This window comes from Rhinolophus sinicus, chromosome 14 (assembly GCF_057876585.1).
Source record: "Rhinolophus sinicus isolate RSI-liver-muscle chromosome 14, RSI-T2T, whole genome shotgun sequence".
Classification (NCBI taxonomy): domain Eukaryota; kingdom Metazoa; phylum Chordata; class Mammalia; order Chiroptera; family Rhinolophidae; genus Rhinolophus; species Rhinolophus sinicus.
This window is the reverse complement of record NC_142514.1, coordinates 138,185,348-138,207,031: the sequence shown is the minus strand read 5'-3', so window position 1 is coordinate 138,207,031 and position 21,684 is coordinate 138,185,348. Positions and strand designations below refer to the sequence as shown.

General features: G+C 38.9%; 1 protein-coding gene across 1 annotated transcript; it reads right to left on the bottom strand.

Moving 5' to 3' along the window:
- Nucleotides 1-1,597: 1,597 nt before the first annotated feature.
- THAP12 (THAP domain containing 12) lies at nt 1,598-21,131 on the bottom strand. The gene is made up of 5 exons (XM_019726439.3): nt 20,906-21,131; nt 12,287-12,407; nt 8,293-8,400; nt 5,923-5,959; nt 1,598-4,426 (listed from the first exon to the last, which is right to left on the bottom strand). Exons 1-5 carry the CDS (start codon nt 20,992-20,994, stop codon nt 2,493-2,495), a joined length of 2,289 nt encoding a protein of 762 aa, XP_019581998.2. The 5' UTR covers nt 20,995-21,131; the 3' UTR covers nt 1,598-2,492.
- Between the last annotated feature and the right edge of the window lie 553 nt (nt 21,132-21,684).

Genomic DNA, 21,684 nt, shown 5'->3' with positions numbered 1-21,684 from the left:
AGATGATACAGAATTTTTAAAACTGTACAAGGCTTTTATGGTACCTATATGCTATTTTCTTTTCCTTTAATTTCAATAATCTAGTTCACTTAACTCTATAAAGCGTGTATGTGTGCAGCTATAAATAACTATAATTGTAGTCCTGTGGGCCAAGTCTAGGCTGTAAGCTCTGTAAGAAAGTGCATCTGTTACTGCTAGCACTTAACCAAGAAGTATGGCACACAGTAAACATTCAACTAATATTTGTGGAACAAATAAATCACTACACCTGCCACGGTCTAACTATCTAATTTTGACAATCTCCGTTTTATCTTTGGGGAAACTACCATTGATTCAATCTACCTTCAAAGATCAGAGTTTGTGAAAATGCCTCTTAACAAATTAGGGTTTTTAAGCTTTCAATAACACTCCCAAATTAATTTAGAGAACATACTTGGATTATAAAAACAAAGGATGGGTACCTTAAAAGGTTAGTCAATGCTTCTTGCATGAATTTTTTGGATACATTATTTGGTAAACTGAAAATGGGGCCATATTTTGCAGCTTCTTCCATCAATATGAGAAGTGTTTCCTCATGCCTTGAATCCGGGCCAGCCTCATGACTTGCTTTGACCAAAAGAATGTGGTGAAAGTGATGTTCTGTCAGTTCTTGAGCCCAGGCTTTGACACTAGTGGCTTTGCCTTCTCGGTACTCCGAGACCACCATGCCATAAGCTCACGATAAAAGACCACATGGAAAAGCCCAGCTGTTCCACCCAATCCCCAGTCAATCTGCCAGCTGAATACAGAGAATCAAGACTTAACAAAAGAATCACTCAACCAAGCTACAAAACTGAGAAACGATAAACTGATTTTCTAATCCCACTAAGTTTTGAGATGTTGTTAAGCAGTAAAGGGTAACTGATGGTAAACTAACCCTCATAGCACAACCATGATGTGTGGTTTTATAGTTTAGGAAACACTGTCAGGTGAAATAATCTGCCAAGTGTCCTAAGAACTGGATGCAGGTATTCAAAGGCCAGCTGTGAGTCTCCTTCATTGTCATCCTGCCGTCATGAAGCTGATCCGCTCCTGCCATGGACAGACACACCTTTTAGAGATGTGGCTGTAAGATAAACTCTGATATCTTTTTTATAACCTGCGTGGGTAATGTGTCCTGATTTGACATATCTGCCGGGCTTGTCTACGACAGGGAAACGCACTGCCAGCTATCATTAAGACCCAGCACTCCACAAATATGCCCCATTCTGTTTGCTGAAACTCAAATAACACTAACTTATCCCAATAAAATAATTCAGTGACATCTCAGCAATTATATTCATTCATTTACATTTTAGCCAGCAACAATTACACAAATCTTGACATTTTATATCATGGGCCATACAGTATATAATATAAAAAAATAAGTTGGATAAAGTTTACATTTAATAATTTCTTAATTAAAATGTTTTTTTATATATCCCACGTAGTGAACCACATACCAAAAATTATATAAATAAATAAATAAGAACTTACCTTCAGTTATGAAGGTGATATTTTTGAAGAGGTTTTACCACAAGAATCTGTTTTGTCCCCACCAAAAATAATGTACCTGAACTTTAAACAAAATTCACATTTTATTTAGGTTGAAATAAACTATACAAAATTGATTTTCTTCACCAAAAATAACAGCAATATTTTTCTGTGTTATTCCTAGATAAACCACAAAACACAGTTTTGTAGGTTTTCCAGGTTTTTCTTATAAATCAAGACGAGGCAGTTGTTATAGTCATGGAAACAGACAGACTAAAACAGACAAGTCAGTTGTCAGCATCCATGGCCTCTGATCCCGTCTTGACCATGAAAACAGAAGTGTTCAACATATACCAGCTAAAAAGCTTATGAAGATAAAGGCTCAACGAAGGAATGTAAACAGTAACAACCATATGTGGAACAACAATGGCAGGCTCTTCCATAAACCAAAACCCTGTTTGGCAAGTTCACGTTTCACTGGTAATTCACTTAACTGTCCATTACAGAGTTTTAACTGCATATTAAAAACTGCTATTCAAAGGTTAGTTGTGAGCTTCATTGTGACATTTTATAAAATGCATTCCTTCCTCCCACACCTCCTCAAAATTTACTTCTTCAAAGAACTGATAATTTAATACCCGACAACTGGATCCACAGTGATAATAAATGTTATGTCTAAACTGACTTAACAACAACAATTCCAAAGTGCCATCAGCAGAGATCACGCAGAAGTGTAACATGGCACTTTCAGTGCTATCTTCTGGAAGAACAGTAGTTCTCCAAAGCAAGAGATTTCAAACAGGGGCCATTTAAACAGGCAAATGATCAATGGCTAATGTACTCAATGGGAGGCCTATAGGTCAAGATATTCAGTGGTTAAGTGACCTACGCACACCTTACAGCTTCTCTATAAGATATTTTCAAATTTCTTAGATATTTTTAAATATCAGAAATAACAAAAAGCATATTTTTAAAGTCTCTCAGGTATTCTGGATGGTTTCTGAATTATCAGTAGGAAGCTGTGACTTAGTTGTATAGAGTTTGATATATGTATCCACCATTAAATCTAGATCATGTTTTATATCGAAATTTATGTGAAGCAAGGCTAAGTTACTCGACCTCTGGCCTGTCAAAGTGTTCCTCAGGTATGCTTTGAGACGCTTCCGCCCATTTTCATAGCGTTCGTTCTCTACCTTCATCACAGGAAGAATACATAGGACCTTCAGCAATGCATAAACATTAGGAAAAAACTTGATGTCTGGCAGGTGGAGGGCTTCATAAATGGTGGATGGAAGCTCTATATCTTTGCCTCTGTGTTTCCACTTGATTCTCCAACAATGCAGCTCAGCCGAGAGCGTGTCCGGATTGGGTAAGTCACTTCTGTACATGTCAGCATGGTGCTCCTCCGATGTATTGAATTTGAGCTGCCCCATGACAGACGGTACCAGAGATAAGCATTTAAGAGCTTTGAGGTGCTGTTCTGAGAATATATCTTTCAGTTCCTGAATGATGTGTTCCACTGTTGGAACACTTAGAGCTTCTTTATAGTAACTCTCAGAGGTCAGCTGAGATTCCAGGTTACCTTGCTGAGCTCTGCGGAATTTCCCAGGGAGCTTCATCTGAATATCAAGTTTGGTTGCTAAATTGGTGGCTTCCTCAAACCAAAACTCGTGATAAACTTCAATATTTTCCATCACTTCATTTAGTGAATGCAGCACTGCCGTCAAGCTACTGGCTGCAAAGAAGACATCAGACGTTTGCCCCTGGAGATTTTTCCCAAAAGCTCTTGTAAAAGATAGAACATTTTTAAGAACAACAATGGTAACGATGAAATCAAAATCTGTTACTGCACTACAGAGTACAAATGCTCGGCCAGCTATACAGTTATTCCATCTAATATTTGTGTCACTATTTATACCATCTAAACATAAAACAAGTGCTTGTAGGAGGTCCACTAAAATTTCAAAAGCATCATGCCTGCCTGTCCACTGAGAACGGCAAATTTCCTTTAGTTCTTTACCCCTTTCTTCATTGTTCTGAAAGAGGACAGAAATTACACTGTCAAGCTCTAAAAGCAGTTGTGGTGATCGATGGAAAAAAGAACAAACTTCCTCAATTGTTCCTAATGCAACAGACACTCCCATAACAGGCACGGATTTTGCCAACCACATATTTAAGGCACAGGAAGAGCAGAGCGTGTAGATAGCTTGGGGATATTTCTCTAAAAGTCTAGAAGCAACAACTTTCATTTTGGAAGAAAATCCACTGGACACAATGTAAGCCTGGCCGCGACAATACTCCATGTTTAAGCCCCACTTCTCAGTTATCATAGTATGAAATTTCATAGCCAAAATTTCGGCATCACCTTCGTAAGGCAAGAAGCCCACAAATTCCTCTCTCAGGTTATGAGATTCATCAACAAACCTCACCAACACGGGCAGGTGCTCTTCCCCTGCTATATCCACTACATCGTCAGTGATAATGGAGAAGAAATGAGAGTCTCTTACTTCCCGGAGGGTTTCTTCCCGAATGCAGCTCTCACAGATCTCCAGCATCTGTTTCTGCTGCGTTTTTGAACAGAACAGTGTGTTGACTGCTGTTGTCTCAAAGCGCTTTCGCAGAACCTCTTCACCAGAATTTATCCGGCACTCCAGTAGTGCTTGAAAGTTATCAGGAGTAAAGAGACCTTCTGGGATTTCATCAGCTTCATGTCCATCCAGAGGTATGTTTTGTTTTCCCATAAGAATCAAAATTTCAAATAAAGATTTTAAGTATTCTTTGTTTTCCTTCTCTTCAAGGGTTAAAGGTAAAATGTCTTCGTCCTGGTCTTCACCCCCTTCTTCTGCACTGGGGTTCTGAGCATTGCTGTTATTTATTTCTTTATGTTTTTGTTCCTGTTCAGAAGTTTCGTCAACTGGAAAATAAAGAATTAATTTTATAAAACAAGCTCATGAGGAACCATACAAACAAAAAATTTTATATTCTTGATTAGTTAAATATTTAAAATTCACTAACTCATCCATTCAGCATTCATAGGGCACCTCCTGGACAACAGACTACAACAGAGATTAAAATAAGACACACTCTAGTGGGGGAAACACACACTGTGAACAGATAGGTTTTAATCCTACATGTAAATGCTGTTATAGCAGCGAAACAACTTCTTATAAACTAAACAAGGCACATCACGAATACAGAGTAATAAGAGAGAGTCCATGCCCTTCAGAGAAAGGAAGAGGAAGAGAATTACTGTTTATGAGGCACTGCGTTGACATTCTATATGTACCACTCTACAGGCAGGTGTTATCAACCCCATTTGACAACTGACTGCCCAGGGTCGCAGATGCAGTTAGAAAGATGGAGGTGAAATTCAAACCCAATCTTGTCTGGATGCAAGGTCCATGCTGATGCTGTTTCTATCAAACTATTAATCTATAGTTTTATATAGGAGATGAGACAGTTATACAAACCAATATAATATAAAGCATATTCATGCAAGTTTTAAGGCTAACAGTAGAATATTAGAAATCTCAGCCTAATCTCTTCACATTTGGGTGGGAAAACTAAGGCCCCGACCACCGCCATACACACAACCTTGTAAGTCCTGGCCCCTGTGGTCCCCTCTGGGTTCATTTTCTAACCATTATGGATTATTAGAAGCTCCAACAACAAAGTAAGTGCAGTTCCCTAAATTTGGCACCCTGTATCAAGCCACTCTACATCAGCAGATACCCTTCCCTCCTTTCTTAGCCTGAGTCCACGTCTCCTCATCTACAAAAGGTGGAAAATAATAGTACTTACTTCAGGGCTAGTGTGAGATTTAAACGAACTAATATAAGTAAGGTACTTAGAATCATGTCTTGGCACACGATAAAAAGTCACGTTAATAATAACAGTAGCAGGAGGAGACGGAGGAGGAGGAATAGTCGTAACTGATACGAACACAAATAACTTCTAGTCCTTACCCTATGGTGACACAGCTCGGGCATCAGAACCTGCACAAAGGCTATTGTGACTCCTACCCCCTACAAGGCTAAGTGTCCCCACAGCATTTGTTCCTTAAATATTTACCAAGAAATGATTACACACCACATACTGGGAGGACAGAGATTCTGCTTCTGCCCTTTTTGGTGCCTTTCCTTCCCTAAACTGGGACACTGTGTGTCTGCCACCCCTGCCACACTGAGAGCACCCAGTGGAGAGAGAGTAAAGCATATGGCACAGTGGCACTCAACAAAGACAAACTGAATTTTAGTCTCACAGACAATTCGAGACCACACGACAATGACCACCACTTCCTTACATCATTCTCACAGTAGATTTCGGACAGAGAACATATTTATTTGTCCTTACCAGGTCAAGGCCTTTTTAAAAGGCATTCAGAAGTTGAGTCATAACACTATCACTTACTTTTTTTCTGTTTCAGAGTCCTGATTTCATCTTCACTCTAATGACAAGGAAAAAAGATCTTTAGAACACTGAGTTCTAGTGTGTTATGTAGCTTCACAAGTAAACAACATATTTGGAGTCCAATATAATTCTCTCAGGAGCATACATTCTTTATGAGGAATATAGATGACAGGAAAACCAGAAAAATAATTTGCTGACTCCAAGTTTATAATAAAATATTAGAGGGGAAAGACTATATCATTTAAGTTAGTTTATACCTAGATCATCATAACTTTGTGTTGGGTTTACTAGTAGTAAAAGGCATGAATATACCATGGCACTTGGGATCAAATCCAAGGGGACACAAATCATACCTCCCACCCCAATCTAACCCAGGGGGATGCCACGTAAGAGGGAGTTGCTGGATTCCAGAATCTAACGCAAAGGTTCTGAGAAATCCCTGGGAAGCAGAAAGTGACACAATGCCAGTAGGAAGAGAAATGAATGCATACAGCATAGAGGGCCAAGCGGCACACACAGGGTTAGAGAGAGAATTTTCCAGTTGTGTCCTCTTCTCTCCCTCTAACCCACTACAATGCTTAGATCACAGCCTGCCCCATTAGTATTCTGGGGCAGGGAAGCAGCAGTACCAGTGATAGCTGGAGACAGCAAGGTACCTGCTAGACAGTGTGGGACATGACACTGGTAACAAGGATCTGTCAGCAGGCCAGCCAATCCGAAGCACCCCCTCCTTAGCCCAGGGGCTGAGAGTTACACAGACAGCAGATCTGGAAGCGTGCCTGCTATTGGTATTGAGGTTCCCTGGCGGGGGGCAGAGTACAGGAAAATGACAGCCCCAGAATGGGTGGGAAATGGCTGACCCACCCTGGTACACATTACTGAGAAGAAAGCTGCTGCAGAGAACTGTTGTCTAGTGTCAGCATTCATCTATGAGAAGTCCCAGGAAAGCAAACACATAAATAGAGGAGAGAAAATGCATGAAGAAATAAATAAGAACTGAGGATTCCTTGGAACTTAAAAATGTTAAGTCTGGATAAGAATAAAACTTCACATGTAGACACAGTTTAGCCAAATTGGAAATGTCAAATATAAAAAAAAAATACTAAAGGTTTTGAGGGAGGAAAAAACAGGTCACCTAAAAATGAACAACAATCAGGTTGGCATCAGATTTCAATAGCAATAATGGATGCAAAACAACTGGAAAGAATCAACATCACATAGACTATATGTATTCTCTATGTATTACTTAATAACATTTGAAATAAAAAATACAAAATGGTTTTAAAAAATAAACCCATGTCTGGAAACTAAAAACAAAAATAATCCTGTGTTAAACAAACGGGAAATTACAAAACACTAATAGCTGAATAATGAAAGCACTACACATCTAAAATTGTGATATAGCTAAAACATACTTAAGAGAGACATGTACAGCTTTGCCTACACATAAATATACGCTAAACATTCAAGAAGCTAGAAAAAGGGTCAAAAGGTAAATCCTTCAACTCAAGAAGAAACCAAAAAAATATCTCACAAGTACAGCAATCATTGATAAAACTAACCATTATTTCTTTGAAAAGATTATTAAATAATTTTAAAAATTAGATGTTATCTTAAAAAAACCACATAGTAGGTAGATTGAAATGACATGCATTAAGTACACCACCACAGATACCAACAGGTAGGGGAGGAATGGGAATGGTAATAGTGGAAGAAGGAAAAATAATAAACAAAATAAGGGCCTTGCTGGAGGCAAAGACACTAAAAAGCCATGGACTGAGGAGTCTGAGTAATTTAATTTTGTTCACCCAAGCTCAACAAAAAGCGAGTAGGTTTCAATCATAACTAAAGGGTATCAAAGGAATATAAAAACATGCATAAATGATGCCATATATGGAGATTTACAAGCTTTTTCTAAAGCCTGTCAGTACTTAATAGTGATAGTCCTTATCTGTAAGTAAAACTATTCATGTCTTAACTTTTATACTTTCCCTTTCTGTATCCATTTGTGCTGAGTTCCGGAAATATACCTTAGGTCCACTTTCCTTACTACAAAAGAAAAGGTAGTTTTTCGGTTTGTTTTTTTTATTCTTCCCAGGAAGGGAATGAACTAGTGGCCTGTAATTAACAGCACACTTTGGCCCAAGTCAACGAGCACCAACTAGCTAAATTTGAAGATTTTTCCAATTTAAATACTAAAACAAACTAATCATCTTACATCTCGGCTACTTCAATAATAATCATAGTATTCATTTCCCATACTGCTATCTTTGTAATAGAGAGTAACCTGGTTCAATTTTAACATGGATGCATCTATACTTGATTTCATAGTATTATGGGGGGAGGGAAAGATGAAAGCACATTACATACCAATTCTTTTATTCGTTTTCTGTGTCTACTATGTGGATTGTTCAAATGACTGGTAAGATCAAATATTGTTGGTATTGCATTATCTCGAAGAACTGTCCTATAAGGACTCTGAAAAAGAAAAGTGTGTTAATTCAGAGACAGTCCTTAAAAATGTATCACACATAAATAAAATTCTATGTTAATGATTTCCCCAGTACTCCTTTAACTCCAGCTCTACAATGTAAAGAGAGACGTGAAGAATTGATATCAGTCTAGATCAGCTTCTTATTTCTAACTCTTTTTGCATTTGCCCTTTTCGCAATCTTACTATTATAAATTGAGGAAATGAATTGATGAGAGGCATAAGAAATAAAGTATTGTGCGTATTATTTCTAATTCACCCTTCCAGCTACTTTATTCTGCCCTTCCATTAGCTCACCAAATCTACAACAAGCACAAACGTTTCTCAAATAATCTATCCTCTGGTATGTTCTATAATAATTCTTTCCTCCTTCATCTGCTGTGCACTCCACTTCTACTGCTGTTACTGAGAAACATCAAGGCACAGTAATAATACTGGATTAGGTCCCAGAGACCTAGAAACAAGTCCAAACTCTACCAGTGACTCATTACAAGACCCTGGCCAAATACTTTCCCTTTTTGGACCTCAGTTTCCTCTTCTGAATAAAATTCAGGTATTGAACTAGATCTACATTTCCCCAAAATGAAATTGTCCACATACTAATGATCATAATAATGCTTGCCATTTCAGTTATACCGTCTGTAGTTTTATACAACCCACTTGGTTTTTAAATTGACATTGTCTTAAGCAATAAAAGCTATACAATAATGGTTTGAAGGGCTAGTTATATTTTTAAGACATATTACAAAAACTCTACAATAAAAATTGATGCATGTGCCACCTGAAATCACTCATACCATAAGTGATAAATATAATCACACTTTTGCAAACATTGAACTGGGTATTTCTAAAGCCCCTTCTAATTCTAATGTCCTTATCATTGAAGGATGATGATCACGCTTTATCCTAATTCCTGTGAACCCATACAACCTGGCTAAGCGCTGACGACAGGCTTCCACAGCCAGCCCAAAAGGAGGTCAGATAGAGACAAGAAGTTTATTAGGAGGTAGGGTAACAGATGAATAACTGCTGCTACTACATTCCCCCCAGCTCATTCAAAGAAACAGTGCCTTCAATTTCTTCCCGAATTTGCACTGATAAAGACAAAACACACTTCATTTTAAAAAGTTTTCTCGGGAGCAGTGATTATTTCAAAGTTGACTATTAAAGCATGTTCAAATTATATGCCAGACAAAAACAACAATTTCTATATTTTTTCAGGAAAGTTAGGAAGATGTGAAGGAATACAGTTGACCCTTGAACAACACAAGACTGAACTGCACCGATACACTTATATGAATTTTTTCAATAAATACTATAAATGTATATCCTCTTCCTTATGATTTTCTTAATATTTTCTTTTCTGTAGCTTACTTTATTGCAAGAACACAGTAGATAATACACATCATATACAAAATATGTGTCAATCAATTATTTATGTTATTGATAAGGATTCCAGTCAACAATAGGCTATTAGTAGTCAAGTTTTTGGGGAGTCAAAGTTATACATAGATTTTTCAACTGCGGGGACTGTCAGTACCCCTAACCTCCGTGTTGTTCAAGGGTCAACTCTATATAACTAAAGGACACACACTATCCTAGGTTTTAGCCAAAGAGTTGTTAAACACATTTGGGAAGAATTTCTATTAAGATGCACTATTTTCTAGTTCAATCCCATGCCTCACAGAAAACACAAAGAAGTAAATCTACCTTAATGACACACCCAGCTTCTAACGCTGGGCCAATTATCCTGAGTCTACCTCGGAGTTTGAATCAGGGATTGATTAGGGACACAACCATTGAAGGGAGCAAAACCTACAGAATACCCAAAGTGTCTCATCTTTCCCACTTAACAAAAACCTCAGAAGCAAACATACACACATATACAGTCAACTCTCGATATCCTACCAATTATTAAATAAGAAGATGAGGGGTAAAACATTCTAATTAATTTTAAAATTCAAATCAAATTAATTTGCTATAAAGCAAAAACATTACAGACCAAACAACAGAATACATGAATGACAAACATGCAACTTTTTATAAGTACACATGCCAAAACGAGCTATATTCAATTCATGTGCATGATAATTTAAACTCAGTACCAGATTTAAATTTTAACTGCTCGATTAAGTTTTGAGCATAAAGCAATGATCTTCCTTTAGCATTAAAGATAGTATTTGGCTTTAGGACTAGCCACAAATGTTTACTGAAGAGATCTTAAATGCCAGACTAATGAAATAAAAATTCTTAAACATTTGTATATAGATATCGGGTAATCCAGCTTTTATTTATTTATTTATTTTATTTATTTACTTAATTTTATTTTTAAGGGGGGCACAGCTCACAGTGGCCCACACAGGGAATGAACCGGCAACCTCGGTGTTATCAGCACAATGCTCTAACCAACAGAGCTAACCGGCCACCCCTAATCCAGCTTTTAATAGCAATTATCTTCTATATGTATAGAAAAACATCTTCTCACATTTGCATTAATTTATTCAAGACTGAAAAATCATGTGGAAATTTAAAAAGTGAAAATAGCTCATCTTTCTGTTCTATGCTCTGACTAAACAAAAATATGAAAATGAACTATATTTTAAATTTCTTACATTATTAATCTTGTTGGAATTATCTAATTGAGACTATATTTATCACTAAAATAAAAATGTAAAATGTATATGGCTTGTGTATTTAAAATAATAATTTGGGATATTTTTCCTTAATGTCAAAAACATAAAAGTAGTTTGCCTTTTAACATATGAAATCTCTTATTTTGGTTGGTCATTATTACCCTCTTAACAAAAGCAAGGCAAAATTATCCCTCAAATATTCGTGATTAAACTGTTGAACCGGAATTGGCTCACCTCCCAATGACTTCACAAGTATCTGCTTCAATAAATTTTGAGAAATAAAATAACCCAATCATTCTTTAGTTTTCTGATGCCTCTGCAAAATGTATCTGAAAAAAATATCAAAATAAATTGCTGCATAACAATATATAGTGTACCTTCAAATCAAGTTTATGTCTATCCCAATATCTGGGATGATATATCAGTTATACCTAAACACGAATATATTATTTGTTTAACAAAACTGTCCTCCTATAGTTTTTAGTGTTTTAAGTCTGCTCCATTTCAATCAAATCTGCCCTATTTGTACCTTTTATGAATCACAGTAATAACAGAATCACAGAGGGTTAAAAATCTTAGACGTCAGGAATTATCTTGTCTAATCTCATTAGAAATTGGGTCTAAAGAGGGGAATTTGACGTGGCCAAATTCACACAGTTAACAGTATTAAATTAAGACTGTTAGTAAGAGAGATTCAGGTCTTGATATGAAATTGCAAATTATTGACGGAAATGTTTTGTTTTTTTTTTACATTAATTGTATGATTTGCTTCCTGTTATATTTAGCACATAAAAATTAAGGATTGGGTCTTACATACAAAAACAAAAACATGAAGACAAAGAGCTCCATTCCTTGATGAAGATTTCACTCATAAAAAAGCTCTAGAGAATCTGCTCCAAATAAAAATGCCAACTTTACCTTAAATATACACTTTTATAACAATCTAAAATTTTCTAAAGGCTACACAAGAAGTTTAAAAGTGGCTACTTCTGGTGAGTAGGAATGGGGCATCAGAAGCGGGGGAGGGGGTAAAAAAAACCAACAGGTTTCTAAGAACAAAATAGATACGATTCAGCTCCAAATTAAATTTGTCTTCGTCTTAAAAAAAAAAAAAGTGGAATGTAAGGATACCCTCTAACAATAGATTTACATTTCCAACCAGTTACTGAGAGAGAGAGAGAAAGAGAGAGAGAGAGAGAGAGAAAGAGAAAGAGGGAAACCAAACCCTCCTATTACTTACAGTTCTACAGATCATAGATGTCTCAAAGTGTTTGGCACATAATCGATAATGTTTATTTAGTTGATCAGGTGTTTTATCTTCTAAGTCCGCTCTCCTACAATTTTCCACCCACTTCTGGCATCTATAAAACAAATCAAAATACAATTTTGGAACATGAGCTCAACATTTAAATTTCAGCAGTTTTAAGGCAAATACATATTATGGACCACTATCCCCTCTCTCCTCTACCCACAGAATGTAACATAATTTAGTGAAATTGATTAATAACAAAGTGAGAGCTGGAAGAAACCTTAGATATCATTTAGTACATTCAATTACAGACAAGATTAAGAAGTAACTTGCTCAGAGTCATGTACAAAATCAGCAACGAAACTAGAACTTAAACCTGAGTCTTTCAACAACCAGGACTCCTAGTATCAGAAAGGACTCAATCATCAGCAGTATAAATAAAAAGCTGCACAACTACCGTGTCTCCCTGAAAATAAGACCTAGTCGGGCTATCAGCTCTAATGCGTCTTTTGGAGCAAAAATTAATACAAGACCCGGTCTTATGTTACTGTAACACTGGGTCAATATAATATGAAATACCAGATATAATATAATATAATATAATATAATACTGGGTATTATTTTAGACCGGGTATAATATAATATAATGTAATATAATACCAGGTCTTATATTACTTTTTGCTCCAAAAGATGTTTTAGAGCTGACTGTCTGGGTAGGTCTTATTTTCGGGGAAACACAGTACGAATATGATTTATTATTTACAATGATATGTACAAACTAGATTGCAAGCTCCACGAATGCAGGGATTGTGTCCACACAATCTAGTATACAGAAGGTATTGAAGATAGTGAACAAGGCAAGGTCCATACTCTCTTGGTGCTTATACATCTGCAGAAAAACAAATAATAACAATAATAATAATAATAATGATAATAATTATTATTAACACTACTCTAAGTCCTTTCCAAAGGGGGTATGATTATTATCCCCTTTGCGCAGATGAAGAAATGAAGGCACAAAAATGTTAATTTGCTAAAGGTTGCAACTAGATCTTTCTTTCATTCCTCAAGTTCCTAAGAATAAAGGTTCTGCGGTGAATAAACTGTGTCACAAATGTGAAAACCTTCATTTTATAATCATATCATAGTATATTTTCCTGTCTTAACATTATACTTCACCCCTCCCCCACACACACCCCAACACTTAATTCCCTCCATTCTCAGTATGTGAAAGAAACCATAGTGAAATGTTGGACTATCGAACCTAAACTAAAACCATACCGAAGGTGTACAGCATTTTATTCAGCCAAAAAGTATTACTACACATAGTAATAATGCCTAAGGTGTCTGGATTTTAATCATATATTTACATAGTTGTGCAATATGATTATAAGCATTTCATGTTTCAATATCCAAATATTTAGTATAAAAACTGTCGCACTATAAAATAACTTGCCATACTGTTAGAGGTAAGTTTGTTTTTTAATTCTCAGATCTCTGGAGACCTTCCACATAGATACTACTGCATGTATTGTCTCTGAACTAAGTTGAAACAGCTTTCTAATACTAAGAGCTAAATTAATTACACTTTCGAGTATGTTCATTTTGTAAAATTTCATCAAGCTCTAAAGTACCATTTTTGTACTTTTCTCTATGTATGTCATTATCGAAAAAACAGCTTCCCCATCACTCTTCTCATTCTCAATAACCAACTATCTGTTGAAGTCAGACAGTGGCTACCACTGGGAAGAGGGAGTTTGGGATATTAGTAATATTCTCTCTTTTTTAAAATTTTTTTTTAACTTTTTATTTATTTTAAGTGTGTTTTTCTAGGACCCAACAGCTCTAAGTCAAGCAGTTATTTCAATCTAATTGTGGAGGGCGCAGCCCACAGTGGCCCATGCAGGGATCAAACCGGCAACCCTGGTGTTATGAGTATCGTGCTCTAACCAACTGAGCTACCAGCCGCCCGTCTCTCTTTTTTTTTACCTGGGAAAAATTCTCATGGACATGTCACTCTGAAAATCCAACAAGCCATACACTTATAATTTAATCTTCTGTATATATACTGGTGGTGCCAAAAAAAATGTGCACACATTACTGTATTCATCTTTCGTTATTGGTATATACTGAGTATTACAACTTTAACACAGTTTTTTCCTTTCTTAAAATGTGTATACATTTTTTGGCACCCTCTGTGTGTGTGTGTGTGTGTGTGTGTGTGTGTGTATGTGTGTATATGTGTATATATATATACACACATATATATGTGTATGTTTTATAATAAAGTTATGAAAATTATGTATGACCATAATAAGTCTTTTTTACATACATACATATACTTATGAGCATGTATATGAGGTCAGACAATTAAGTTCGTGAACTCATCCTAGAACAAGTGCTACACACCTCATTGCTGAATATCACTACGGTCACCTAGAAGTACTCCCTTTGGGAAGCTATGCATCGATGCCAGCGCCTAATCCACCCTTCAAAGCAATTTTGGAACTCTTTTTCTGGAATGGCCATCAGAGCTGTCGTCGTATTACCCTTGATGTCCTGAATGTCATCAAAATGTCTTCCTTTCAATATTTCCTTTATCTTCACGTACAGAAAGAAGTCATTGGGGGCCAGATCAGGTAAGTAGGGAGGGTGTTCCAATACCATTATTTGTTTACTGGCTAAAAACTCCCTCACAGGCAGTGCTGTGTGAGCTGGTGCATTGTCCTGATGCAAGAGCCAGGAATTGTTGGTGAAAAGTTCAGGTCGTTTTTGGCTAACTTTTTCACGCAGCCTTTTCAGCACTTCCAAATAGTAAACTTGGTTAAGTGTTTGTCCAATTGGTACAAATTCATAATGAATAATCCCTCTGATATTAAAAAAAAGTTAGCAATATCATTACAACAAATTCGCAAACTGAATTGTCAGACTTCATGTACAGAGGGTACCAAAAAATGTATACAAATTTTAAGAAAGGAAAAAAAACTGTTTTAAAATTGTAATAATATATACCAATAGCAAAAGATGACTACAAGTCATATGTATACATTTTTTGGCACCCCCATATATGTTCATAAATATATGTATGTAAAATATATGTACACATATGAACAAGCATATATATGCTTTTATGCTCATAGATAAATATATATACATTTATATACTTATATGTAGATACACACTAACATGCTTATATAAGTACACACACACACAATTATCTCTCAATTTTTTCTTAACCAACGTTCCCCCTTTCCTAGCTCTCCTTGTCACTGTTCTGTGCCCTGTACTCTATACTCTGCAGCCTTTTCTCTTAGCAGAGTAGAATGATTCCCCAAATCCATCTACTTCCAAAGTGGTCTTTTGTCTTTCTCTAACCCCTTCTCGTTGCTGCACAATAAATGTTTTAAAAAGCCAATGTCAGAATGTCTTTCCCTGCTTATGATCCTTTGTGGCTTCTCATTACTCTTAGGATAAAGACCCAATTCCTCAGGGTTTAGAAGACCCTGCACAATCTGGACCTTGTCTGTCTTTCCACTATGTCGCACCGCCCTTCCATTCTCTGTCCCCTCGCGTGCCTTACTTCAGTTTCAGGAATGCACTGTGCTCCTTTCTATCCTAGGGCTGTTCCCCATGCTTTATTCATCTTAGTTCCCTCTTCTTGTTGCTTTTTTCCCCACTTCTTTTGCACAGGAAAGCCTATGCAAAGATCAGCCATCAGATCATAGCCTAAATGTCATTTCTTGAGGAAAACCTTTCCTGATTCAGATGTGTGTGTGTGTGTGCATGTATACACACACCCAGGTAAGTAAGACTCTCCTCTACCTCTCCATAGGTAAGACTCTCCTCTACCTCTGTATGTAGATGGTCTCTCAACATCCTGTATTTATCCTACCATATTATGACGATCAGTATAAACAGGGTCTAGTATCTCCCATCTTAAACACTTCCTTAACCCTGATCCTCTACGTAGTAAAACTAGCTAGAGTCCATTTTCACTGTATCCACTTTCTTATCTCTCATCAATCAATTCCAAAGAGGCTACTGCTTTATCCCTTTTCCCCTGAAACTGCTTAAGATTACTCATGACTTCCATCCTGCCAAATCCAATGGTCACTTTCTATCCTCATCTTAATCACCCTTTCAACAAATACTATTCAACCGTCATCGACCACTCCTTTTTAAGTTTTGTTTTCAACTTTTTCCTTCAATGGTCTCCTAATAATATGCAGCATTTCCAAAAACATATTCTAAGGAACATTAGTCAAAAAAGTGTTCCATTAAAAAAAAGGGGGGTTTAATGGTCAAATAAGTTCAGATAATATTACCCATTTAATCCTACTCTTGGGGTTTTAGATATTCCTGTGAGACCTTGAACAAATAGCTAACCTTTCTATGCCTGCTTTGGTCATCTGAGAGAATGAGCATGAAAAAGGCAAATAATGCCAGTGTTATTATAAAAATACTTTTTACCTTGTGGATTCCTTGAAAGGGTTTTGGGGACCCTCATAAATGCCCAGAAAACCAATGTTTTACATTTTACAGGGGAGAGTACATCGACTTCCAATTACCTTTGATTAAATTACTAAAAGAATCTTGAAAGACCTCACCACTTCAGGGGTGAGTTAGTTCTAACTGCCTGAGGAGGAAGAAGAGGGCTTCAATTGCCCAACTCTCTTTAACAGGAGCAATTCATTAGGTCCACTTGTAAGTTCTCACCAGGTCTGGGGATGAGCCACTGAACTGCCCCCAGATTCCAGCCAAGCCTTGGCATTCCTCAAGCCATTCTGGAGCAATCGAAGTTTAGGCAGGTTTATTTTTTTTCTTTTTACTTAAATTTTAGGTAATCTAAGACCTCCCTGTCACTTCCCTAAGGGGAGTTGATTCTATTATTTTATAATGAAAGGAAAAAAAAAAAAAAAAGAAAAGGAAAGAAAAGAGGGAGAGAAAGTGGGGAAGGGAGGGAAGGAAGAAAGGACATATTAATGCCACTTTTTCTAAACCAATAAGAGCTATTATGGTCTGAAATTCCACGTTGTGCCCTTTATTAATTACATTCTTGAATTTTAAATTACTTCTAAATAGCTGTTTCTAAAAGTGTGCATGGAATTTATAAATATGATGAATGGGAAATATACTATTTAATAGCATTAAATATATTTATCTTTATTGTTAGTAAAAAAATGTTAAGTTTTGAAGGATAAACAGGTTAGCAATCTCACCCTTTACCAACCTTCCCTACAACCCATTTACAGAAAAAAACTGGTTATAACTAATAACCCTAAAAATACTGTTATTAACTCAATAAACACCTCTGCAAACTACTTCTTTATTATAATTAACTCTGGGCATGGTGGAAAAAACTGTCCAATACAGTAGAATTTGAAATCCTAGAGTATGAGGAGATTTGGTTTGGATAAAAAGTTAAGATTTTGAAGATACTACGTTAAGTAAAATAAGCCAGACATAAAAGGACAATTATTGTATCATTCTACTTATATGAAATACTCAGAACAAATTTATGAAGACTGAAAGTTGATTAGAAGGGGTGGGGGCAAGTTATTGCTTAATGGTTACAGGGTTTTTGCTTGGGGTAATGAAAAAGCTTTGGAAATATATAATGGTCATGGTTGCACAACATTGTGAATCTAATTAATGCCACTGATTCATACACTTAAAAATGGTTAAAATGGCAAATTTTATGTCATATATATTTTACCAAAATTGTAAAAAATAATGTAATACACCAAAAACTATTGTACACTTTAAATGGGTGAACAGTATGATATGTGAATTATATCTCAATGAAAATGTTTTAAAAAGTTGAGACAAGTTCATAATTTGTCTTGAAATACTCAAAGAGCTTGCATAGAAAAGGGCACAGATTTGCTCAGGGTGACACTGGGGACAAAACTAGGACTTCCAAAGCATAAATTATAGGAAGGCATATTTCCACTCAAAACAAGGAAGAAACAATAGCCAAAGCTATCCAGAATCCTCATGTGTCCTCTCACAGAGCAAAGAACCATCACTGGAGATTTTTATCAAAAACCCACCTGTCAGGAATGCACAGGGCCCATAAAGGGTTCATAAATACCTTGACAGCGGAATGCAAAAGTGTGTCTCTATGTTTATTCTCAAGTGAGAGTCCTTATATTAGATTCTCAAAGAGAACAACGACCCAGAAAAAGGTTAAAAAGCCGCTACTATTGAGGGAATTCCATTTCAAGGGATATTGTACTAGATCTAAAAACTTCCCAATCCAAGACTGTAAGCCCCTATAGGCCGTACTTCCCGTTAAGGAGTATATATGGACACAAATGACCTGTGGTCCAGAACTGACTAGTGGTGCCCTCATTATGCAAGGAAATACACTCCCAAGAATGCCCTTGGGCTAAACTTTGAGTAAGATGAAGATAATGTGTACTGGGCTAGCCCAATCAGACGAAGATGCTCCTCTTCTCTGCTCCCACAGAACCCAAAAGCCATTCCTCGCTCTCCAGAGCTAGTGCCTAGCTTTTCTCCCTAGGAACTCCCTAGGGCTTAATCCTCAGATTTACTCTGCATTATGTACCTGGGACCACGGCTTTAAATACCCTCTATAAACTGAGAAGACTGGTATTTACAACCTTCAGTTTGGAAGTCTCTAAATCCCAGACTTGTGTCTCTTTTTATGGTTTTACCTCTTAAATATTTAGGCCATTGCTCTAAATATGGGTCATTTTGAGTTCACTTCTGGACACGGTATGAAGGCATCTATTCTTGAACGTCCAGCAGGCCTCTCAAACTTCACGACCCGAACCAAATTCTTAGCAGTTCTCCACCAAACCTGGGCCTCCCAGTCTTCCTAAAGCTCTGTAAGCTAAGATTCAAAACCTTAGTCATTCTTGATTTCTCTTTTTCTCTTACAACCTTCACCTAAACCATTCAAAAGTCCTGTTGGCTTCACCTTCATAACACATCTCAAATGCAACTTACCACCTCCTCTTTTGTTTACCTGAATTACTGCAGATGCCTTTAACCAGTTTTCCTGATCTCACCTTTGCTTCCCTACAATCTATTAAACCAGCAGTCGGTGGTTCTGTTTAAAGTGTGTCTCCCTACTTTATACCCGATGACTTCCTATCTCACTCAGAATAAATGACCAAAGTTTTCTCCATGACCTACAATGCCCTACACAATTTGCCCCTAACACACACACACACAGACACACACACACACACACACACACACACACACACACACACACTTTCTCTCTCTCTCTCCTTCCCTCCCTCCCTCCCTCCCTCCCTCCCCATCTCTTCCCTCTCCCTCCTTCCTTAAAGCAGCAGTCCATGCACTTCAGGTTGTACCCCTAACAAGCATGCGGTCTTTATATTTACTGTTTCCACAGACTGGAATGCTCTTCCCCTAGCTATCTCCATGGCTGGCCCCCTCACCTACCACTGGTCTTTGCTCAAATTCACCTTAGTGAGGCCCTTTCTGATCACCCTGTTTAAAATAACAATTGTGCCTCCCCTGCTGTTCTCTACTCCCCTACCCACACAACATGTGCTTTTTCCCCATAATATTTACCACTACCTGACACACTGTGTATTTACTTGTCTATTTCCCTCCCAGTGGAATGTAAACTCCATGAGAGCAGGGACTTTGAACTGTTCATCTGTACACTCCCAGTGCTCAAAACAATGCCTGGCCAGCACATAGTAGGCCTTCAGTAAACACCTGTGGAAGTAATAAACACCATGTTTTATTATAACCACCTGCTCGTATCTGTCTCTTTAATGGACTGTGAGCTTTCTGCCGGCAGCAACACTGCTTGGTTCACCTCTGGGTTTGCAGCACCTAACACATACAGGGGATGTTGATTTGAAATGAATGAAATCAACGAGAGACCAAGGAACAATCCTCAGCCTTTCAAACACAGTCCCTACGCTTTCACTCTAAATATTAGTCAGAGAATGTAAGTTACATCAAGGAAGAGGTTTCAATACCAATTCCCGTGCCTTCACACGTACCCCACTCCCCGTTATCCCCACAATAACCAAGTGAAATAATGAGTAACGGTCACAGCCAGAATTTGATCCATGAACAAGTCCGAAGGAGGGAGTAACTGTGACTTAACTTGCGATCAAAGAAGGTGGCCGGACTCTAAAAAGAAAATGTCTCGGGGGGGTGGGGGAGGGAGAAGGGGGTAGAAGAGGGAAGGGCCCCGGTGACCATAACCATAAACTCCAGGTCCCTCTTTTGACAGCTCAGGAAACTAAACCCCAGAGAAGAAAGCGACTTGCCCGAAGTCACACAGCAAGCTAACCAGGGCGAGAACCCACCTTATCCTGCCTGCCCGCCGCCCCAATTGCCTCTTATTTCGGGTGGTGTCCTAGGCGCCGCACCCTCATCGGCGCACGTGCTCCGAAGTCCCCGGGTGCCCGCCCGCCCAGTGCTCGCGGCCCGTTCTCCACCCCAGTCTGAGGCTGGGGTCCACGAGTGTGCCCCCCACACCCCATCCGCCAACACACACCCTTCTTAGCCCGGAGCCTGCCCGGGGAGGGCGGCTGGCAGCGCGCACCGCGGAGGTGGGCCGGGACTGCCAGCTCCGCGCCGGCACCTTACCTGGCCGGGTCCCGCGGGAACCTGAAGAAGGCCAGGTCCGACTGCGTGCTCTTCCGCGTGCAGTTGGGGGCAGCGCAGAAGTTCGGCATTGTAGCCCGCCCGCGGGCCGGCCCAGCGCTCCCCTCCCCGCCTCCTCAGGGCAACCCGCCCGCCCGTCGGGGCTGGGGAGGGGAGCCAGGCCGGCCTGCCGGCTCGGCAGGGCCGGCGCGCCGGGGGGAGGGGCGGGCGGGCGAGAAGCCGCGAGGGGCAGGAGGGGCGCCGCGGTCCGAGGCCGAGCTGGGGACTCGGCTCCACAGTGCTGTGAGTGGCCGGGAGGATTTACCGCCGCCGCCGCCGCTGGTGCACCTCCCGCCCGCCCGGGACGCTGCCGCCTCCTTCCCACAATGCACCCTGGCGCCCGGGGGTGCCCTCTCTTCCCTCAGCCTTCCTCCCCCGCCCCTTCATTTCCGCTGACTTCTCCGCAGGCGGGCACACGCACGGAAGCGCGCCTGCCCGGGTGTGGTGAGGTGGAGGCGGGGCCTGGCGCGGGCTGCCACAGTGCGCCTGCGCAGGCCTTGTCCGCGAGGGGAGGAAATTGCGCATGCGGGCGTGTCTCCTGGGACTCTAAAGCAGGCGAGTACTGGCCGCTCCGGTAGGTTTGGCATGCGAGGGTTTCTGCAGGTCTGTGGCAAGCCTGCAGGTTACATCACTGGTGCATCGCTCTTTGCTTGCTTAAGATGCCACCACTTAAGCCTCTGTTGGAGAAATCGCCGTAGACTTTTTAAGGGCCGCAGAATCGA